This window comes from Globicephala melas, chromosome 7 (assembly GCF_963455315.2).
Source record: "Globicephala melas chromosome 7, mGloMel1.2, whole genome shotgun sequence".
In the NCBI taxonomy this organism is placed as follows: domain Eukaryota; kingdom Metazoa; phylum Chordata; class Mammalia; order Artiodactyla; family Delphinidae; genus Globicephala; species Globicephala melas.
In genome coordinates, this window is record NC_083320.1 from 80,332,571 (window position 1) to 80,353,157 (window position 20,587).

Consider the following 20,587-nt stretch of genomic DNA (forward strand, 5'->3'; position numbering starts at 1 on the left):
CGCAAAGGAAGGGGCCGAAGACTAAATGGAAGTTGAGGAGGTGAACAACGGCAGTCCATTATTGGGGGGCATCTTAAATTCTCACTTCCGGGAGGGAGTACGGTCCCGTGAATCTGTAGGCACCAAAGTCAATAACAATGTAATGGAGGAGGAAGTACTTACATAACACACATTTCAAAAGTCAGAGTGACAGGGAACTTGAAATTCAATCAATCTCCTAAGTATTTGGGATGCAAGCTTATTCCACAGAGATAAAATTCAATATTTACACGAAATGGTTTTTTTCACTTTCCACCAGTTGTTTTCACATCGTGTAATAACTAAAACCTCGTTAAATAGATCACAAAATAAACCAACAGAAAACGAGGAACGTCCCAGAAAGTCAGGACATCTTTCCACAGCAGTTACTGAGCTGCCCTTACCAAGCCTGTTGGTAGTCCTACGGCTGCTTCAAACAAACTAATAATAAACAGAAGAAAAAAAAAAAATGTAGGTTTACTCAGTAGTTTTCAGTAGACACATTTTATAGTTTAATCTGATAATAATAGCATTATTTTCATTGCTAAAAAAAATCTGGAGAGAACCCAGAGGAAATGTTGATGGTTCGTGGCAAACGTGGCTGGACAAGAAGGAATTATGTCTTCTCAGTCTACAGCGCTAGTCCTCGCTCCTTACCTGACGTTCAAGGCCCCACAAAAATAGCCTGGATCCCCCGTCCTGCTCCTATTATTCCCCAGCATATTCTACTACACCCAGTTCAGGTCTCCCCCTGTCCACTGAGCCCACATGGGTACACTCCATGCCTCTGCTCTGAGTGACTTCCTGGAAGATATGCTCCCTTCACTCTGCCACCCGCCTTGCCCACCTGTCGGGCTGCTGCCATCTCTCCAGCCCGGGATGCTGTCACTGGCCGCCTCACCCCCCAAAACTGCAATTCTTCCCTTAAACTCCCAAGCATTTAATGCCATGTTTCCTCTGGCACATGCCTTTGTCCTGCTATTTTTGACATTTGATATGTTCAGATCTTATCTCCCAGCTAAACTGCCAGGTCCTTGAAAGAAGAAACTTGATTCCTATCTTTCACCGCATAATCCCCCAAAGGGTTTGGCACGGTGCTTCTATGGCAAGAATCTCAAGGCATCACTTTCCATTTATTCCTATAAATGTCAGGACAAAAAGATAAAAAAGGGGAGAAGGAGAAATTGTGTAAAGACCTGAGATACTTCCAGGTGTCTGTACTTCAGAAGGATAGACTTTGACCTCGAAAGAACACATCAAGGTGGAACTTCCTCATTTCCAGAGAAGAATTCAAGCAGAGTGTCACGGTCTCTGTTTTCCCCTTGTGACAGAGGTAGACTTGTACACCTTCAGACTTGAAACTGGGCCTCTGTGAAATACAGCCCAAGGCCCAAGAGAGCACCAGTTCACAAAACCTCCTTTTCCTTTGTATCATCTCTGCCAGGGCAACACGGAGAGAAGCGCTGTCACGTTTCCTGTACAGTAGCTCTAACCAGTGGCAACAGCTTCAAAAGCTCATCTGGCAGCTTTGTCCTACCAGGAACCAGCCCAAAGGTTATTGGCTACACAAGCAGATTATCCTGTTTTTGTCCGGAGTCACTGTTTACAGTGGTTCTCAAATTTTGCTGCATATTCGAACCACCCGGGGGGAGCTTTCAAAAATTCAAATGCCCGTCTGCACCCATACCATTTAAACATGAATCTCTGGGAATGAGTCCAGGCATCGGTGTTTTCACCTGTGATTTCAACGTGCCGCCAAGTTTGAGAAGCAGTGGTTTAATCAGGTCCGTCAGCAACCCGCCCAAACGTTCACCCTGTAGTGGTAATGTTAGAAAACACCGCTGGTCCGGAGTGAGTGCGTGATTGCAGAAAGCAACGCGGACGGAACTTCTCTTTTTTTTTTTTTTTTTTGCGGTACGCGGGCCTCTCACTGTTGTGGCCTCTCCCGTTGCGGAGCACAGGCTCCGGACGCGCAGGCTCAGCGGCCGTGGCTCACGGGCCCAGCCGCTCCGCGGCATGTGGTATCTTCCCGGACCGGGGCACAAACCCGTGTCCCCTGCATCGGCAGGTGGACTCTCAACCACTGCTCCACCAGGGAAGCCCGGAACTTCTCTTTGATTACCTGGATGGCTGGACACCTAGCTTGTGAATAAGCCGATCGTCAGTGTCTCCACATTCTTCTCTTCCCTGTGGTCTTTTGGGACCCTACCAACCTTCTCTGCTCCTCAAAGTAAATAAGAAGAACCTAGAAATGACAACAGTGCATTTTGCTTTCTATGAGTGGGGAGAGGAGCTCCCAGTGGTTTCTGTCCCTGACTGTTCACTAGAATCACCTGGGCTGTTTAAACACACTGGTGCAGGGCCCTAACCTCAGAGACGTAGGCTCAGTTGGTCTAGAGCTGTGGTTCTTAATGCCTGGTCTCTGGACCAGCAGTATCTGCATCACTGTGGAATGCTTTAGAAATGCAAGTTCTCAGGCCCCATCTCAGACCTATAGGAAGGAGGGGGAAGGCAGAACTAGGGGCAGAGATCTGTATTTAAATAAGCCCTCCAGGGAATGATGGTCATGCCGAAGTTTGAGAACCACTGGTCTAGGCAGGACGCAGGTCCAGGTGGTTTTGAAAAGACCCACAGGTATTTCTCCTGGGCAGTCTGGGTGGAGACTCATGGGTTAAATAAATAGCACCGGATTAGGTAGCTGACACCTGTCCTTCATTGCGGTTTCCATGCTCTCCTGATGTTCAGTCCTCCAGGGGAAACAGAGTGCCTTCTGCTGGGGTGAGTAGAAGAGCTCTTGTGTTACATTGAAAAATAACAGATTGGTGTTGCTGTGTTCAGTCATTTTAACAACTGAATTAGATCAGCAGCGAAGCCCATCTAACTACATGCTCAAACATTTGTCAATAAAATATCCCATCCTATCACCTCCCCATCAAATGAATCGACTTTCCTTCAAACACAAAACAGCCAATTAACAGTGACTCCATATCCAAATATAACCATCTTTTTTACTCAATAGGATAAAAGAGATCTGAACATGAATATGAAGCATCTATTTCATTTTGAAATGGGCCTTTGGGTCAAAATTTCATGCTTTGATCGGGCATTCATCTCATCCCTCAAAGAGAACTTAATAGTTTAAAAAGCTCAGGGTTTTTATTTGTGCGATGATGACATTGAGAATTCTAGCTTTCATGCAGTCTCGGGATAGAAGCCTCTGGCAAGATATGTAATAAATGGGATCTTTATATGAACAGCAACTCATATTTTTACTTAAAGGAAGTTACTAGGCAATGACTAATGCTTCGAAGAGTGGATTACAGGCTGGCTGTTCTCTTCTTATGTGGCATTTGTCGGGCCTGGGGGTGAGAAGTCTCACTCACCTCTTTTGGAGCTCCAACGATGCTTCATAAGAAAGGGGACAAGTCTATGGACCAGTTTATGTCTCTGACAATGTTTGATGATAAGGTACTGATGTGGCATAAAAGATCTACTAATAGCCTTAGGCAAGAGAAGTGGTTGAGATTGCAAGCATGCCTCTCTCTATACAGGCATCATAGTCAACAGGCCATTCACTCGTGGACAGCTCTGGGCAGCCCAGTGTGTCTACTGAGAGTTTACCTCGAGGGCAGTAGATGTCTGGAGCCCATCGGTTGCACTCATAATTGTCCGCTGCCTTTTCACAGGTGAAACACTTAAATCCACCAGGATATGGTGTGGCTACAAAAAAAAAAAATCAAGAGAGAAGATTAAGTTTTTAGACTGAGCACAGAATCCTGCATGGTGAAGTAAGACGCTTTTATTTTTTAAAAAGGATTCTCAAAATAGCCTGGCAATTTCTTAAAAAACTAAACATGCAACTGTCATATGACTCTGCAGCTGCACTCTTGGGCATTTATCCCTGAGAAATGAAAACCTACATTCACACAAAAATCTGTACACAAATGTTTATAGCAACTGTATCTGTAACATCCCCAAACTGGAAACAACCCAGATGTCCTTCAATGGGTGAAGGTTAAACAAACCATGGTACATCCATACCATGGAACACTAGTCAGCAATAAAAATGAATTATTAATACATTTAACAACCTGGATGAATTTCCAGGAAGTTGTCCTGAGTGAAAGAAGTCAATCCCAAAAGGTTATATACTGTATGATTCCATTTGTGTGACATTTTTTAAATGAGAAAATTTTTTAAATGGAGGAAGTATTAGGGGTTGCCAGGGGTTGCAGTTGCCAGATAGTGGGGGGAGAGTCAGAGGGACATGGGTGTGAGGCCAACAGGAGGAATCCTTGTGCTATTGAAACCGTTTAGGGTCTAGATTTGGTGATGGATACACAAACCTACATGTGATAAAATTATGTAGAACTAAATACACACACACACACACAGAATCACACACAAATGAACACAAGTAAAACGGGGGGATAAAATTATGTAGAACTAAATACACACACATACACACACACACAGAATCACACACAAATGAACACAAGTAAAACGGGGGAAGTCTGAATAAGACCGGTAGACTAATGTATCAGCGTCAATAACCTGGTTGTGATATTATTCCACAGTTTTAAAAAATGTTACCATTGGGGGAAACTGGGTAAAGTACATATGGAATCTCTGTATATTACTTCTTACAACTGCGGATGAATCTACAATAATCTCAATAAAAATGTCAATTAAAAAAAGGCACTCTGGATTTCCTATGATTTACTTTTATGTGTCAACTTCTGTAGACATATCATCGTGTAAATAAATATAAATATTAGGTTCAATCATTAAAAATTTCTTGATGCTTGATCATTTCTTACCTATAAAATTTCTTTGGTTCAATCGTATAATTTTATCTGGTTGGACCTGATATGGTTAAGAGTCTCAGGGGATAGCAAATACCAGCTAAGAGTCTTCATTGCTAAGATACATGCTGCCTGTGCAGAGGTGAACCTCCTAAGGGACCCCGGGGGCCCACGGCCAATGTCTCGGGGCAGAGTGCTGAGGGCACATGGGGATGTTCCAGGAAGCTGCTCCTATCTTTCCCCTCCATTCCCCACTCCTGAGCTGCCTCTTCCTGCCTTCTGAAGGGATTGCCCTCCAGGTACTTGCATTCTTTGCCTTGCATTTGTGTTCAGGCGGGATGCATCCACGGGAGTCAGGTTCTGGAGAGTGCCCAGCATACCAGGGTCTCCTTGGTAATTAAGGACCAGGATCCAAAAGGAACATCTGGCCAGGCCATCTCTGTCCTTTTCCCTGATGTACTTTCACTTGGTGCTTAGTTTTAATCATTTGCTTACTTTGTTGCTTAGAGTTTCGCCTTTCACAGACAGAACTTGTGTGTGTGTGTGTGTGTGTGTGTTTGTGTGTGTGTTAATCTGTAAAACTACCTGGCCTCTTTGAAAGCTGCAAACATGCAAACACTTCATCTGCAGGAGCCAACTGTTCTCCCTCGCAGATGGCTGAGCCTGCATGTCCCACTGGCGGAAATAATCATCTCAGGGTAAATTACTTTGCCCACATGGAACCAATGAAGTATGTTATCAAAAATAAATGAAGGAGGGGGCAGCAGCTTAAGGCCAGAATTATGGGCCAGATATAACTTTGATTTTCACCTTGCTTAGAATAACTGCCCATCCTCGCATTTGCTTGTAATATTTCACAGAGCTGACCCTGACAATACCCAATAACCTAACATGATCAAAAGTCATAAACTGTCTAAAAAATACAGGTAACTGAAACTTTTAATGGGCCCATTTGAGAGTTCTATGTTCCTCCAAGTGGCTGGTTACTCAAGTTCATAAACAGAATGATGCTGAGAGCAAGGATCCTCTTAAAAATGAGGGATGGAAAGCAGCCTAGGCATAGCCATCCAACGACTGCATTCCCAATGAGGAAAACTTGCTCTGGTTAAACATGCTCTATCATGTAATTATAATAAACAGAAATCAACTATTTTGTAAAACTACACATAGAAAATTTTTATGTCTTCACTGCCTAGATAGGTGGGTTATACTCGAGTTAAAGATTCTAGTTTAGGTAAGTACATGCCTGAAGAATTTAAAATAAATAGGTTCTCGGACTTCTCTGGTGGTTCAGTGGTTAAGACGCCACGCTTCCAATGCAGGCGGCACAGGTATGATCCCTGGTTGGGGAACTAAGATCCCGTATGCTGCACCCAACCAAAATAAATAAATAAATAAATAAATAGGTTCTCATGTTCCAAAGGCATTCAATACTCTTATGGAGATTTTAATTAGATTATTTTTATAAATACCATTATTAAAAACCATACAAAATATTTTAGGAAATTATCCTGATTGGATACATTAAAAACAGTTTCACTATCCACTTTAAATTATTTAATATATAAATAAGTGTAAAAGACAGAACTTTAAAATAGTTTGTAAGATTTGAAGTAGAATTATTAAAGCAGGAATTTTGAAGAAAAGATGTATATAATTTGTCAAAGAACAGCATTTCTCAAAAAACGATCGTATTCACTAAGGTTTATGACGGCAAGCCAACCATAATACTTCAGCTTGTGTGATTAATTCACTAGAGTATCCAATTTTATCTGTCTGTCACTGCAGCCAGTAAAACTTTTAGCTGGAATGTTGGATTAGCTATTCCTGGAAACTTTCCCATCAAAGAGATAAATTAAGAACTTTGAATGAAGACTGACGATCCAGCTGTTCCAAGAATAAACGTATTGAAAGCCTAGCACTAATAAGTTGTAGTGTTCCCAAATTTGGATTAATAGACTCTTCAAAATTATCTTTTGCAAGACTAGTGACATATTAAATTAAATACTGCCATTTCTTATACAAGTAGGCCTGGACTCTGAAATTAACTCAAAGTGTGTCAAAATTAAAACAGGAATATGAGCTAAAACACTATGGTAGCAAAATGAAGCTCTGTTAAAAATCATTTATCTCTGAATGTGTTTATCAGCATGTATCATTGCCAATTAACCAAATGATCTCCTTTCCAGTGAGTTTTATTTTTAAGTCCACAACTTCATATCTGTTGCATTCTCAACAATGACAGTCTAATATTTGCTCATAGGAACTTGTATTTACACCTTGGCAGGTAGTACTGATCAGTGAATAATCAAACCCTTTTCAGTGACAAATCTCTGAAAACAGACTCAGCTTTCAGTCGATAATTACAGCACAATACCAAGAAATGGTCCAATTCCCCCCTCTGGAAATATTTAGCTAATAAACAAGGTCTTCAGATGAACAACTATCTCCAGTAACTTGCTAACTGATACTGAATCTGATAAAGAAGGTTTTTTTCAAAAGGACGGAAAGAGGTTTCTAAGAGATGTGCAGTTTTCTTCTCTGTTACTTCAAAGCATTACAGAGCAAGTAGGGTTTCAAATCGTTGTGGCCCCAGCTGCGAATGAATCTAATTTGGCTCCTGATCACAGAGTTAATAAGCTTAGTATTCCAGGGCATAAGTATTTCAGGGCATAAGTCCTTGGTCCCTCAAGAGAAGGTTATTGTAAAGAAAAAAAGAAAAGCCAAAGTGCCCAGTTACTTCCTGTAATATAATCTGTCCATTAACTCCCCTGGTCAGCCATGGTTCAACCGACCATAATTCATTTGTAAGGCATCGGAAAAGATTTCGTCTTTGTTTCCATCCCTTGGAACTTTTGCCAGGACAAAGGCCTTCAGTTACCAAAACCGTAGTGAGAAGAGAATCTTGTTTTGAACTGTACGCTGATGTGTAATGCATCCAAACTTTCTTCTTTTTCATTCTTACCAAATTAATTTCCACTGTTTTTGGAAACTGGATGCAAATACAAAATTTCTAGAAATCTAATAAATTGATCTTCTCAGTCCACTAGGCAACAACATATTGTCAGTATAATTTTAATACCATGAACATATTTCTGATAGACGTGCATTTCCTGGTACCTTTCTAGAAAGTCCCCTCACTCCCTAAGACTTAATGTAGTGTAGAATTATGGGAAAACTTCGCTGGCTTAAACAAGCCCCCTGTAGAGAGATAGGCTCTTTGGTCCACATAATTAAGGAAAGACTCAGAATATGCAACCAGAGGAAAACTGAACTTTCCAGGAAAGATTTCTATTACAAGGAATGAAAAGGAGGCCAAGAACATGTTGAAGTCACTTAGGATGTTAAATTCTGCTATCTTGTACGAGGTCTAACAGCCAAATAAGTAGCTTCATGTCTCTTAATACAAACTCCTGCTTCAAAGGTTTTTATTAGGCTTTGGTATTTTAATCATGGGCTAGGAAGAAATTCATCATTTTTCACATGAAAAAGAAAAAAAAACCCATACACATGATAGAAAAGAATGTTACTGAGGATAGTGCCTCAAGTTTGAAAGCCATAAAGTTTATTTCTTTTAAAGGCTTAGAAACTTCAAAGGTTAGGGAACCAGAGAGCAAAGGAGATTAGTCATGGGAGGCTGAACTTTCCCAACCCGGGTTCCAATCTCATCCCACTTGCTATCTCTGAGGGCCGTTCGGGGCCCAGGAGAAATGAGTTTATGTTTGTCTGGTGTGGAAAACTTCTGTATCTTCTCACATCTCCAGCGTCACCGCGTTTCTCCTTGGGCAGGTTCTGAGCAGTATCTAATATTAATGGAATCTGGCTCACTCGCCGACCCCAGGAAAGCTGTTTGTGTCTCCATCTACAAAGTGAGGCAATTATATTAATAATTCAAAATCAAAATAATCCCATGCTTCCTTCATATATTTTTTGTGGTCTGTGTTCTACAGAAACCTGCTTATTTGTGGAGAGATCGCTTCATCTAAACACAGTCTACTGGGTGCTGCTTAAGGGCAGACAACCATGACCGTTTAAAAAATCAAAGTGTAAAAACAAGCAAACAGCACCAAAAACTTCTGAAATAGTGCAGAGAAATGTGAAGTTAACTCTGCTTTAAAGCGGTCAGAATAAACAAAGTTATGGCCAAGTAGGAACCATGGACAGGAACTTGAATCCTGCAAGAACTTATATTCCTTGTGACCAGTTATGGAGACTCTGAAAGAGAACTCAGCCCAGACTTGCTGGTGAACCAACTACATACAACATAGTTTAGGAACAGCTGCTTCTACCCTTCTCTATATTCCAAAATCACATCAGAATACTCCATCAATTCTTTGTTTACAGTGAGCTCTCTTTAACCAGGCCATGGCTCCATTTAATCAACATAGGTCACAGGAATGGAACTTTTCCATCAATTTCTAAAGAGCACAGGTGATTGCCCCTCCAGCCTGGCAGAGCTCATCCTTCAAAGATCCCATTCTGAAATGGACTTTCCAAATAGAGGTCCACTCAACGCCCGCCAGCACTGACCAACCATACCCCTGAGGCACAAGCAGAGTGTGTTTGTTTTGTTCTTGGTCACTTAAATCCACCCCCCTTAATTTTCCTTTCCACCCTGCGTGTACAATCACAGCCTCAGAGAAGGCCAGGCGTGGGTCTGTTTTGAGGCCCAGTGACTTCTGAGTCTGTCACTGAAGCGGACAAAGAATTCCGCAGAAGCTGAAAGTCCTGGCAATCAAACCCGAGAGACTGAAACCTAGGTTTTTGTTCATCAACTGTAATAAAAAAGCATGGTTGTTTGGAGAAAAGAACAAAATGCAATCTTAGGAAACAGAGAAACTATCAAAGCACCTTCTTTTCATGAATGTTACTAAAATAAACTGCCCTGCAAAAACAAGCAGCTAGATAAGCTTTCCATACAACTAACCAGTAGGCACCAGCCTGTACTGGTGAGAGCGTACAACAGCTATAAGTCTAAAGAAACTATTGGCTGCCGGTTAAAAGTATATCTGGGAGGGTGGGGGGGAGGGAGACGCAAGAGGGAAGAGATATGGGAACATATGTATATGTATAACTGATTCACTTTATTATAAAGCAGAAACTAACACACCATTGTAAAGCAATTATACCCCAATAAAGATGTTTAAAAAAAAAAGTATATCTGGATTTAAAAAATTAGTGATGTACCTTCAGCATCCTCAGTTTACTGTCTGAGCCAACTAGCACAACATCATAAGTAACAGGCATCTGATTGCCTGTTATGTATGTGCTAGCATTTTACAGATATTATTTCTAGTCCACAAAACAATGCTATAGGGTATGTATCATTTTAACCAAGTTGGAAATGTAGAAATCAACACTTTAAAGATTCCCCTAACATTTATTGAGCATTTCCTATGGCTCACAGTGCTAAGTGCTTTGTATGCGTTCTTTTATTTAATCTTCACAAAGTTAGGGAACTTATTTCAAGTCAGAAGGCTATGAAGCAGCTGAGGGAGGTCCTAACCCGAGGTCAGGTGGACTCCAAGCCCCTGTGCACTCCTTGGACCACCTCTCATTCAACCAGAACACGGAGACGTTACATATTCTAACCATGTGGCATTGAAGGAGTCCAGGTGGCTGCCTCCACCTTGTAGATTGCAAGATCCTCAAAAGCAAGGACTATGGTTGATTTGCCTTTACATTTTTCACGCCGATCACAATGCTTGACACACAGTAGAGGCTCAAAAATGTTTGGCGAACAGAACATTTCAAAAGAGTAATGCACCTCGGGGCGAATGCTAAAGGTCAGCCCTCGCACTACATACCCAGCTCAGGGGCATTCCAGCAGAGAGTCAAGCAAAAGTAAAAGAGATGAGATAAATACAGAGATGGTGACCAGTAGAGAAGGAAAGCTGCTGTGTTTCCCGAAGTGTGATCCTTAGAATATCGGCAACAGCGGAAGCACCTGAATTTCTTGCTGAAAGCAAAAATCCATGGGGACCACCCAGATAGATGCAGTCAGACACTCCAGAGAAGGAACCTGGGACACACATCATTATACACTCCCAAGATAATTCTTAAACACAGGAAACTGAAAGGGATAGGGAACAGGAAGTGGCGGGAGGCAATTATGCTGAAACTGAGAATTAGATGCACAGACAGGAAGGCCAGCTATTATCTTGCTTATAAAGGCCTGATCTTTTACAAACACCTTCCTCCTGGGACTTGGCGGTTGACTTTGATAACTGACCGAGGGCTGGCAGACTCAGAGGAAAGGGTGTTTAGAATCAGAGCGACCGAGGGTACAGGGAACAGAGAAAACAAGCCTAATCATTTACCTTCAAATACAAACACCCTGTAAAAAGGGGAGGGTAAAACACAACGCATGTTTCTGTCGCATGCGCACCCCCCCCCCCCGCAATTAAATCACCAGGTTTCGCCTGAGCGGAAGGCTGCCTCCTGCCGGCCATTTTTCAACTTTCAAATCTTATTGGGAGTCAAGTGACATTTCTGCAGTGAAGAGAACGGAGTCTTACTTGAAGGGTGGAGGTAGATTATGTCTTTGACGGTGAAGTCTCGGGACTGAGCAGCTTTCAGACAATCAGCCAGCAGACTCAGAAGCAGGAGCCAGGCCAGGGCAGGGCCAGCTTCCATGGCAGACCAAGGCGTCACTCATCCAGGGGGCCCGGGAGCGGGGACTCGGGACGGCGGAAGAGGACTTGCACCTGAAATACGAAGCCAGAGTCATGTCAGTGTCCAACTCGGGAAAGCCACGGAGACTCGGCCCAGCTCCTGTGATGGCGGGATGAGCTGGCGAGAAACAGGGAGCCCAGGGCACGAGGAAGTGGGTAGACATGGAGAGAAACTTTACAGACTGTAATTTTAGAGTACTTAGAAAATTTCACCCCAAATCCATTCTTAATTAGGTTGCTAAAGCTCCACTGCTAGCAGTGCCCTCTAACATCCAGCAGAGATGGTATCAGGAAAGATTGAATTTTAATGAAACCCAGCTATTTTTGCCAGGAGGAAAGGGGTTGGCTGCCAGAATGCAACAATAAATAAGTCAGGTGCAGAAGCTCAGAAGCATTTCCTTGATACCAGCGAACGCCAGGCATGAGAGTGCAGCCTTACTGGGTCAGGCTGTACAGGCTAGACTTTCCGATTTGGAAAAAAAAAGAAAAAAAAAAGGATATGTAGGTAAATTGGCCTCTCGTGAACCAAGATGTGTCTTTATAGCTCAAAATCTCCTCAACATAACTAACATTATTGGCTGTGTACTGTTGAAGTTCATATATATATATATATATATATATATCAGGTAATTCTCCTCATAACCCTATGAGGTAGGCACTGTTATCATCCCATTGTGAGTAAACTGAAGTCCAGCAAATACATAGAGGAGTTGATTTTAACCCAGGCAGTCTGGCCACTGAGGCCACATTTAATGGTGATACTATGTTCTTCCAAAGACTGAGTCAAGGTATATGAACAAAACCTGAAGAAATGAGATCAAGGTGTCACTGTAACACTAAGCAATCATCATTCTATCCTTTATTTGGACTCTTCCCTTTTCAATTAAAACTGAGAGCAATAAAATTTTACTAGGGTTGAATTATCCAGCTTACTTAGAATGTAGATATATATCTTAATTTATATGCGTTGTTTGCTTGCCATTTTATTGCTTTTCTATAGAGTCTGTTCCTCATGTTCTATTTTCCGAATACCATCATTCTAGCACCCATGCAAGGGATCAAGTTAGATATTCACTTTATTTTAAACTGGTTAAAAAAACATAATTTAGACATTTTGTTTACAAAATTTTAATACAAATATTCAATGACATTTTAAAAACAGCATAAGATAATCCTAAAATTTTGCTGTCAAAACAAACAGACCAAGAGTAAATATATTAGAAATCAAAATCAATAGAGAAAATCAATATCAGACTAATCAGATACCAGAGCACAGTACAGAGTAATATTATTCAAAACAGGATGATAGAAAGTATAAAAATGAATTCAGAAAATGAAACACTCCAAGGAGCTCAGACATAGAGCTATTTCATGATAAAAGCTATTTTTTTTAAATTACAGAACAGGAAAATATTAAATAATAGTAAGATAACTTTATTAAAAATTGTGAAAAGATTAACTGACACCAAACAATGCACGATACACTCAAATTAACTCCAGATGGATTGGTGTGTTCTTTACTTTTTTCAACTAGACAAATTGTTAGAAAATAGAGAACTCTTATCACCCTGTAACAGCTTGATGATGCCAGCTTGCCAATTTCATGCTCACTACGCCCTCTTCTGTTTGCAATTTGGTTCCCCCAAGCAGGTTTGCAATCAGAAAGGGAAGGAGCTGCTCGTTCACTTCATAAATGTGACTGCCAGGCACTGTGCTAGGCACTTGGTTAAATAATGTGATGAGAAAACAAATATCAAGGATCTCTTTCCCTCTATGAGTGACAGGCACAAACATTATCTAATCTTAAGCGAACGCAATAGTTCTTCTGTGTACCTCCATCAGGTCGGGTGAAGCTGTACCTGAGGGACAGATTTGCACAGAGGCCCCTGGACCCCTGAATGAATTGCACCAACACCTGTGTCCTCACAATCTGGGCTCAGTTCGAGAGGAATGGTGAGGAAAGGTTTCTGGTTTTATTTTGAATAATTTAACATTAAATATCAACTAGTTGCCAACCTAAGTTCTTTTTAATGTGAAACTTAATGTCAACACATACCAAACATTGCAAGTGTCTCGTTTCCATTAAAGCATTTCTCAACCACAGTATTCCTTCCAGTTATTAATTTAAAAGTCTCCCTCTGCACAGTCTTTGCATAAGCATTATGTATTACTTAGTGTCATCTGAAATGAACCTTACTGCAACCTCTGTGGCATGGCTACCCATCCAAGAGCCTTCATTTTACAGCTTGTGTTGACTATGTGTGAGTGACATACAGAGGGGAGGGGCTAGATGCCTGGATTTGAAACCTTACTCCAATACTTTCTTGCTGTGCAACCTTAAGCCAGTTACTTAACCATTCTGTTCCCCAGTTTCCTCATCTGCGAAATGAGGATAATACTACCTACCTTAAAATGTACTATGAGTTGGACACAGAGAACAGACTTGTGTTTGCCAAAGGACAGGGGGTTGGGGGAGGGATGGAGTGCGAAGTTGAGGTTAGCAGATGTAAGCTATTATATATAGAATGGATAAATAACAAGGTCCTACTGTATAGCACAGAGAACTATATTCAATAGCCTATGATAAACCATAATGGAAAAGAATCTTTTAAAAATGAATGTTTTTATATATATATATATATATATATGAATCACTTTGTTGTATAGCAGAAATTAAGACAACATTGTATATCAACTATACTTCAATGAAAAAATACAGCTTTAAAAAAATGTGCTATGAGAATTAAATAAATTAACATGTAAAACACTAAGAACAGTGTCTGTCACACAGTAAATGCCACGTATTAACAGTATTTCCCAATATTTCTACTACTATTGTTTTGTTCAAAATCAGTCAGTATAGTTTTCTAAGTGAAAGTAAACATGGTACAATTAACTTTGGTTCAACACAAGCACACTTTCCTTAAATCAGAAAAATATGACAATGCCCCAAACTACTAAGTATGACAAATCACAATCCATATGTCTCCTCTACCCCACCTTTGGTCCCATGGCCAGCCAGGCAGGGACAAAGCCAGTGGGGAGAGGCCTAAATGCCACCAGCATTTTAATATGCTGAGGCTCACACAGACCCAGGGATTTCTTGCCATCCCTGTCAAGGAAGCAAACACGTGGGTGCTGGTCTTCTACACCCTCCCTGTATTTACAAGGCCTATGTTCCACCCCCATGATCTCTACCACAGCTGCCTTAGTTAGATTTTACTTGTGTAAAAGATGTGGAAGGAGCACAGGTCATGAGCACACCTTGTACCCCTGCCAAGGCCCACATCTCCAAGCGTGCTCACAGGTCCTACACACAGTGAAGTATCATGGAGGAAGTTAAAACAACCATTTCATTCATTAAAAGAGATTCACCTCTACTTGGCAAGCTTGATTCTTTAGGCCGGATTCGTTTAGAGAAAGTTTTCAAACTTGGAGGGTTCAACTACTTTTTAACCATGAATTTTATGTGTTTAATGCAGAGTTTTCAAATTCTTAAAGTAGTTGACACTTTGTCATACCAACACATTTTACTCATGAAATTGTTCTTTCTTTAGCAAAAAAATGTATGTATTCTAGGCTTGTTTATGATTAGAAAAAGGACTGAAAGGACAAAGACCAAAATGATGTGGGATTTCAGGTAATTTTGATGTTTTTCTTTTTGCTCAATTTGCATGCTCAAAAATTTTTGATGAGCATGTATTACTTTTATAGAGAGGGAAACAGTTTTTGGAAAAAATCGTTCTTTTCACAAAGTGATTTGACAGAGTAATTTCACTTTTTATGCACAAACAGAAGTCAGCTTTTCACCCAAAGCCAATGAATATAGCCTTAAAAATGCCCATGTCTCTTCTAAAATAACAGAGTCCATATTTGATAGAATGTTCCCTCCTTCCCTCTTTTGCCACACCCTTCACCAAGTGCCATAGGCCAGGTGCTCTTACAGCAGAATCTGTGCAAGGACTAAAGGTGCTAAGACTTTATACGGGAAGAGCAAGCCCAGGACAACGAGGGTAAAGAAAAAAGAGAAAGAAGGAAAGGGAGAGGGAGAGAGAGAAGGAGGGAAAGACAGACAGACAGACAGAGGTAAAATGAAGCTAGGAAATATAAAGCAATGTGATCCTAGGTTACTATGCAGCTCACCACTTCACAACAAGCCACAGAGAGATAGAGGATTCCAAGGAACAGCTGCACTCAGTGCGGCCCACGGAGCGAGAAGGGAGGGAGAATTTATGTCTTCCTGTCTCTTGTCTCCCATTGATCAAGGTCCACTCCACGAAGAACCCACTCACCTGTATTTCAGCAGCCAGAGTGGAAGGTCAACCCCGTGTGGATGGACCACTGACCAAGAAAGAGAAAGAAGGTACCAGTCACAGGAATCTGAGATAACACTCGAGGTTTATCTCTAGTGCATGTGCTATTAATCCTAGTAAACACACTTTTTTTTTCTTTAAGGATCTGTTATTTTTATTTTAAAATTTTTTATTGAGATAAAATTCACATAACATTCATCATTTAAAAATAATACAATTCAGTGAGGACTTTTTGTATGTCCATAATATTGTGCAACCATCACCTAGTCTAGAACATTTCCATCACCCCAAAAAGAAATTTTGCACCCATTAGCAGTCAGCCCCAATTCCCTCCTCTCCCCACTCCTGGCAACCACTAAGCTACTTTCTGTTGCTATGGATTTGCCTATCGGGAACATTTTGTGTAAAAGGAATCATACAACATATAGTCTTTCATGTCTGGCTTCTTTCACTTAGTATAATGTTTTCAAGGTTCATCCATGCTGTAATGTGAATTCGTACATCATTCTTCTTTATGGCTGAATAATGTTTCACTGTATGGATATACCACTCATCAGCTGATAGGCATCTGGGTGGTTTCCACTTTTTGGCTATTGTGAATAATGCTGCTTTTAAAATTCATGTACATTTTTTGTGTGGACATATGTTTTCATTTTTCTTGGGTATATACCTAACAGTGGAATTGCTGGGTCTTATGGTAACTGTATTTAACTTTTTGCAGAACTGCCAAACAATTTTCCACTGTACCATTTTATATTCCCATCAGCAAAATTTCTCCACATCCTTATCAACACTTACTTTCATTAAAAAACAATTTTTATTATAGCACCATCCTAGTGAATGTGAAGTGCACTGTGTATTTTTTTTGTTTTTTTTTTTGCGGTGTGTGGGCCTCTCACTGTTGTGGCCTCTCCCGTTGCGGAGCACAGGCTCCGGACGCACAGGCTCAGCGGCCATGACTCACGGGCCCAGCCACTCCACGGCACGTGGGATCTTCCCGGACCGGGACACGAACCCGTGTCCCCTGCATCGGCAGGCGGACTCTCAACCACTGCGCCACCAGGGAAGCCCCTGTTCATTTCTTAAATTGAATTATTATATTTTTATTGTTGAGTTGTAAGAGTTCTTTCTATATGCTGGACTCTGGACTCTTTTCAGATGTATGATTTGCAACCGTTTTCTCCCTTTCCCTGTGTTGACTTTTCACTTTCTTGAGGATGTATTTTGATACACAAAAGTTTTTAATTTTGATGAAGCCCACACATTGCTTGTATAAATAATTCCCTTATACAAGTCAAGCCCAACACAACACAACACACAAAAAAAGATCTGCATAAAATGCACAGTAAAAGAACTTGTCTACTTGTCTACTAAGTAGCCAGAGCTATTTTCCCACTGCTCTTTTCCATGAGAAAACAGGATGGGCCGGACTATTTATTAATATCACCCAACTGCTTACATTCCTGCAGTAAATCATGAAGCACCACTCATTGTATTAGTGTTTTCTAGGAACTGAAAAGTGAAAGATGAGTGACATGCATTCACAATTAGTCTAACTGCTACTGAAATATGGGCTCTGCTGATGGGGATGTGTTTTTTCTATACAGGTTCTCAGTAGTTGATGGAGCTTTAATCCCTAAACCCCACAAATACCATGTTGGACTGATTTGAAGGGTCTTTTCTAGGACTTTGATGTTTTTCCCTGGAGTCCACTGTGTCTTTGGAATGTTCTAGACATTTAGAAAAGATGTTGTGCTTCCACCGTGTGCTCTGCTATTTGAATATGCGCTGAGGATTCGTCCCTGACTACAGCTCTCTTATGAAGTACACTCTCATTTTCACAGCTTTGTGACCTTTCATTTGTTATTTATGAGCTTTTGCAAATCTAATACCACTCTGACAGATTTAATTTGTGCTCTAAATTACCTTTGCATGAGTTAACTCAACTGCTGGTTTTATTCCAATAGATTACTTGCTACACTCTGAAACAGAAAGAAAAAAAAAATAGTTCAAGATCTATTAGACTTCCTCCACTTGGGAGAAAGTTGAAAAGAGTTGCATTCTGATTTTTACTCCATGGTACTAGATAGTATAAAGGAGGATTTCTAACTCTAGTCAGATTTCTAACTCTATACTAGATAGTATAAAGGAGGATTTCTAACTCTAGTCAGAGAGGCAAAGTGATAGAACCATAACACAGGTCAAGTTTTACAAATCTACATTGTAATGGCTATTTCATATAGAATCCATAAAAAAGAGATTACTCCCAACTCCTGAAACTGGTCACTGGAAGGCAGTGAAGCACTTCTGGAAGTTACATTGACTAAGGTACCAAGTACTAAATGACAATGCCTCGATAGTAAGTCAATATATAAGCAATTGTGAAGTAGAGAACTAATCCCAATCTAAATGTCTTTCAGCGCTACTCACATTAAAATTGGAAATGCCTTAATACAAGAACAAAATGGAATCCTAAAGCCTGAAAGATCATGATTTATTTAATTTAATTTTCAATATATATAGACTACACTTTGTGCCTTAATGACTTGAAAAAGTTAATCCAGCTCCCAAAAGTATAAACTAAAAGCATGATGTCACAAAACTAAGTCTACTGAAATATATCATTTTGACCACAGTACCCTACCCTTCTCACAGTTTGGGGATTGCTCATAACATGTGGTGGTTTTAAAACACGTCTGCAAATTCATTGACGTGTCACCATTAAGAGGTGGGGTCCACATCTTCTTCCCTTGATTCAGTTGACCAGCTTGTGGTGAAAATGACACTGTGTGACTTTCAAAGCTGGGTCATAGAAAGTGATTCAATTTACACCCAGAGCTCTGGAACACTCATGCAGAAGCCAGGTTAGCAGTCTGAGTGCTCTGAATGCCATGCTGTGAGGAAGCTCAAGTAGTCCAACAGAGCTATTGAGAGTTCAGGAGGAGAGACAGCTGCCCTGCTGGCTGCCAGCTGCTCCAGCCCCCTCCCCTCCCCTCTATCCCAGCTCCAGCCACTGTCTGGTTGCCACGGCATGGAGACTCCAAGTAAGAACTCCCTAGCCAAGCCCTTCCCATATTCCTGACCCACAGAAACCATGAGATAAATGAAATAACGGTTACTGCTTTATGCCACTAGGTTTTGTGGTTTGCCTTATCTGGAACATAAGGAACTGGAGCAGGAGATTTAATTAGGAACTACACAGTTCTGCTCATGAAGATAATTCACTTTTCACATTGGTTGCAAGGTACAGAAATCCAAATCAAACAAGCTATAACCAAAGCTGAGGGGAAGGGGGTAGGGGGAAGAATTTTACTGTTTCACTTGACTGTCCAGCTTAGACAGCTGGACTTCAACCCTGTTATCAGGCATTTCCATCCCTCAACTCTGCTTTATCCCATCTCTTGCCTTTGTTCTCATTCAGGTCTTCTCAAACTGTGGCCAACAGTAGCTTCAGAAGCATTCCCAGCGAGGCCCTTTCCAAACTGTTCCAGGGAAAGCCTTAAAAAGGAGGGAGGTCCATCCTTGGAGCATAACTGGCCAGGGGAGTGTGGCATTCCAATTGGCCAGGGCTGGGCCACTAGCACATCATTGAGACAAGCACACAGTGTCAACTTCATGGAAATCGCATGGTTTGAGAATATAGGAGACATTGGTTTCCCAAAGGAAAATTTAGGTGTTATCAGCTGAAGAAGAAAAACTGGATGATGGGCTAGCAGAATCACACAGATGTCCACTACAACAAACAACACAGACTTCTAAGTAACCTCATTAGCCTGGAAGTGAAAAATAAAGCTAACAGTAGTTCACGTGGACATTTCTGCAAATGCCAGAAGGTGGAGAGGTTACCTATTGACATGATTTGCTTCTGTAGAAATGGAATATCACTCCATTACAATGTTCAAATCAAAATATAAGGTTTAAACAATGAAAATACAGGTCAAGTGGGCATATGGAATCAGTTTTGGCCTATACTTTCCCCTTCGTATGGGAATGGTTCTTCTATTGACATACGTCATGTGTTGCTATTGGGAAGCACCTTGTTCTCACATGGTCCATCCTACAGGCCACTGTCATTTGGGCCAGGGTTGGACATCTGATCCGAGCCAAGCCCATCAGAGTTCTTCCTGGTATTTTTCAAGCCAGAATTGGGAAAAGACAATCAGCCCTCTCTGAAACAGAAGCCCCCAAGAAGTAAAACTCAGAAACATGTGTATGTCCTGTTCCTCCCCATGTGGAAGGAGAAGATGAAAATGAAGCTTGCAGGCCAACAGAGACAGAGAGGAGAGATGCAGAGAAAAGCCCAAGCTACATGCAACCCTTGCCTTTTTAGCCGATTTTTAACTCTTCCCTTAGAAGCTTCAGTCTCCATCCAATAAATACCCCTTTTGTCCAAACTAGTTTGAAGTGGCTTTCTGTCCCTTGAAATCAGGAGCCCTGACCAATTCAAGAGTCTTCCAAAAGGGTCCAGACACCAGGTTGTATTTTCCTTTGTAACAATTATGCACTTTACAATAATATATCTTTAAGGCCTATCAACTAAAAGGTTAGAGTTGGTTTTTAAAAATTGTCAATAATAGAAAAGCAAGCAGAGATTATCTCTTTTAGACTTCATAGACACTGATGTTTCATTTCCATAACCTACAGGGTGATAGATTTTTACATATTCCCAATTTAAATTGAGGATCTATTTGCATAAAAATCAGTGCTGTAAAAAAGTGTGTATTTCTTTTTCAGGAACCTCTTGGCAAGGGCTTGAGTTATAGGGGAAAGCTACCTT

The 20,587-nt window shown here is 41.0% G+C and overlaps 1 protein-coding gene across 2 annotated transcripts in view; it reads right to left on the reverse strand.

The window, feature by feature from the left end:
• Nucleotides 1–20,587, reverse strand: part of LYPD6 (LY6/PLAUR domain containing 6) — a 110,139-nt gene that overhangs the window by 15,658 nt on the left and 73,894 nt on the right. Inside the window, exons 2-4 of one of the 2 annotated variants that reach the window (XM_060301501.1) lie at nucleotides 15,790–15,838; nucleotides 11,342–11,530; nucleotides 3,640–3,738 (exon numbers count right to left, since the gene is read on the reverse strand). In XM_060301501.1, the coding sequence (XP_060157484.1) occupies nucleotides 3,640–3,738; nucleotides 11,342–11,459 (217 nt within the window). In that variant the 5' untranslated portion in view covers nucleotides 11,460–11,530; nucleotides 15,790–15,838. The remainder of the gene's footprint in view (nucleotides 1–3,639; nucleotides 3,739–11,341; nucleotides 11,531–15,789; nucleotides 15,839–20,587) is intronic. The other variant, XM_030852809.2, reaches the window with a different exon arrangement.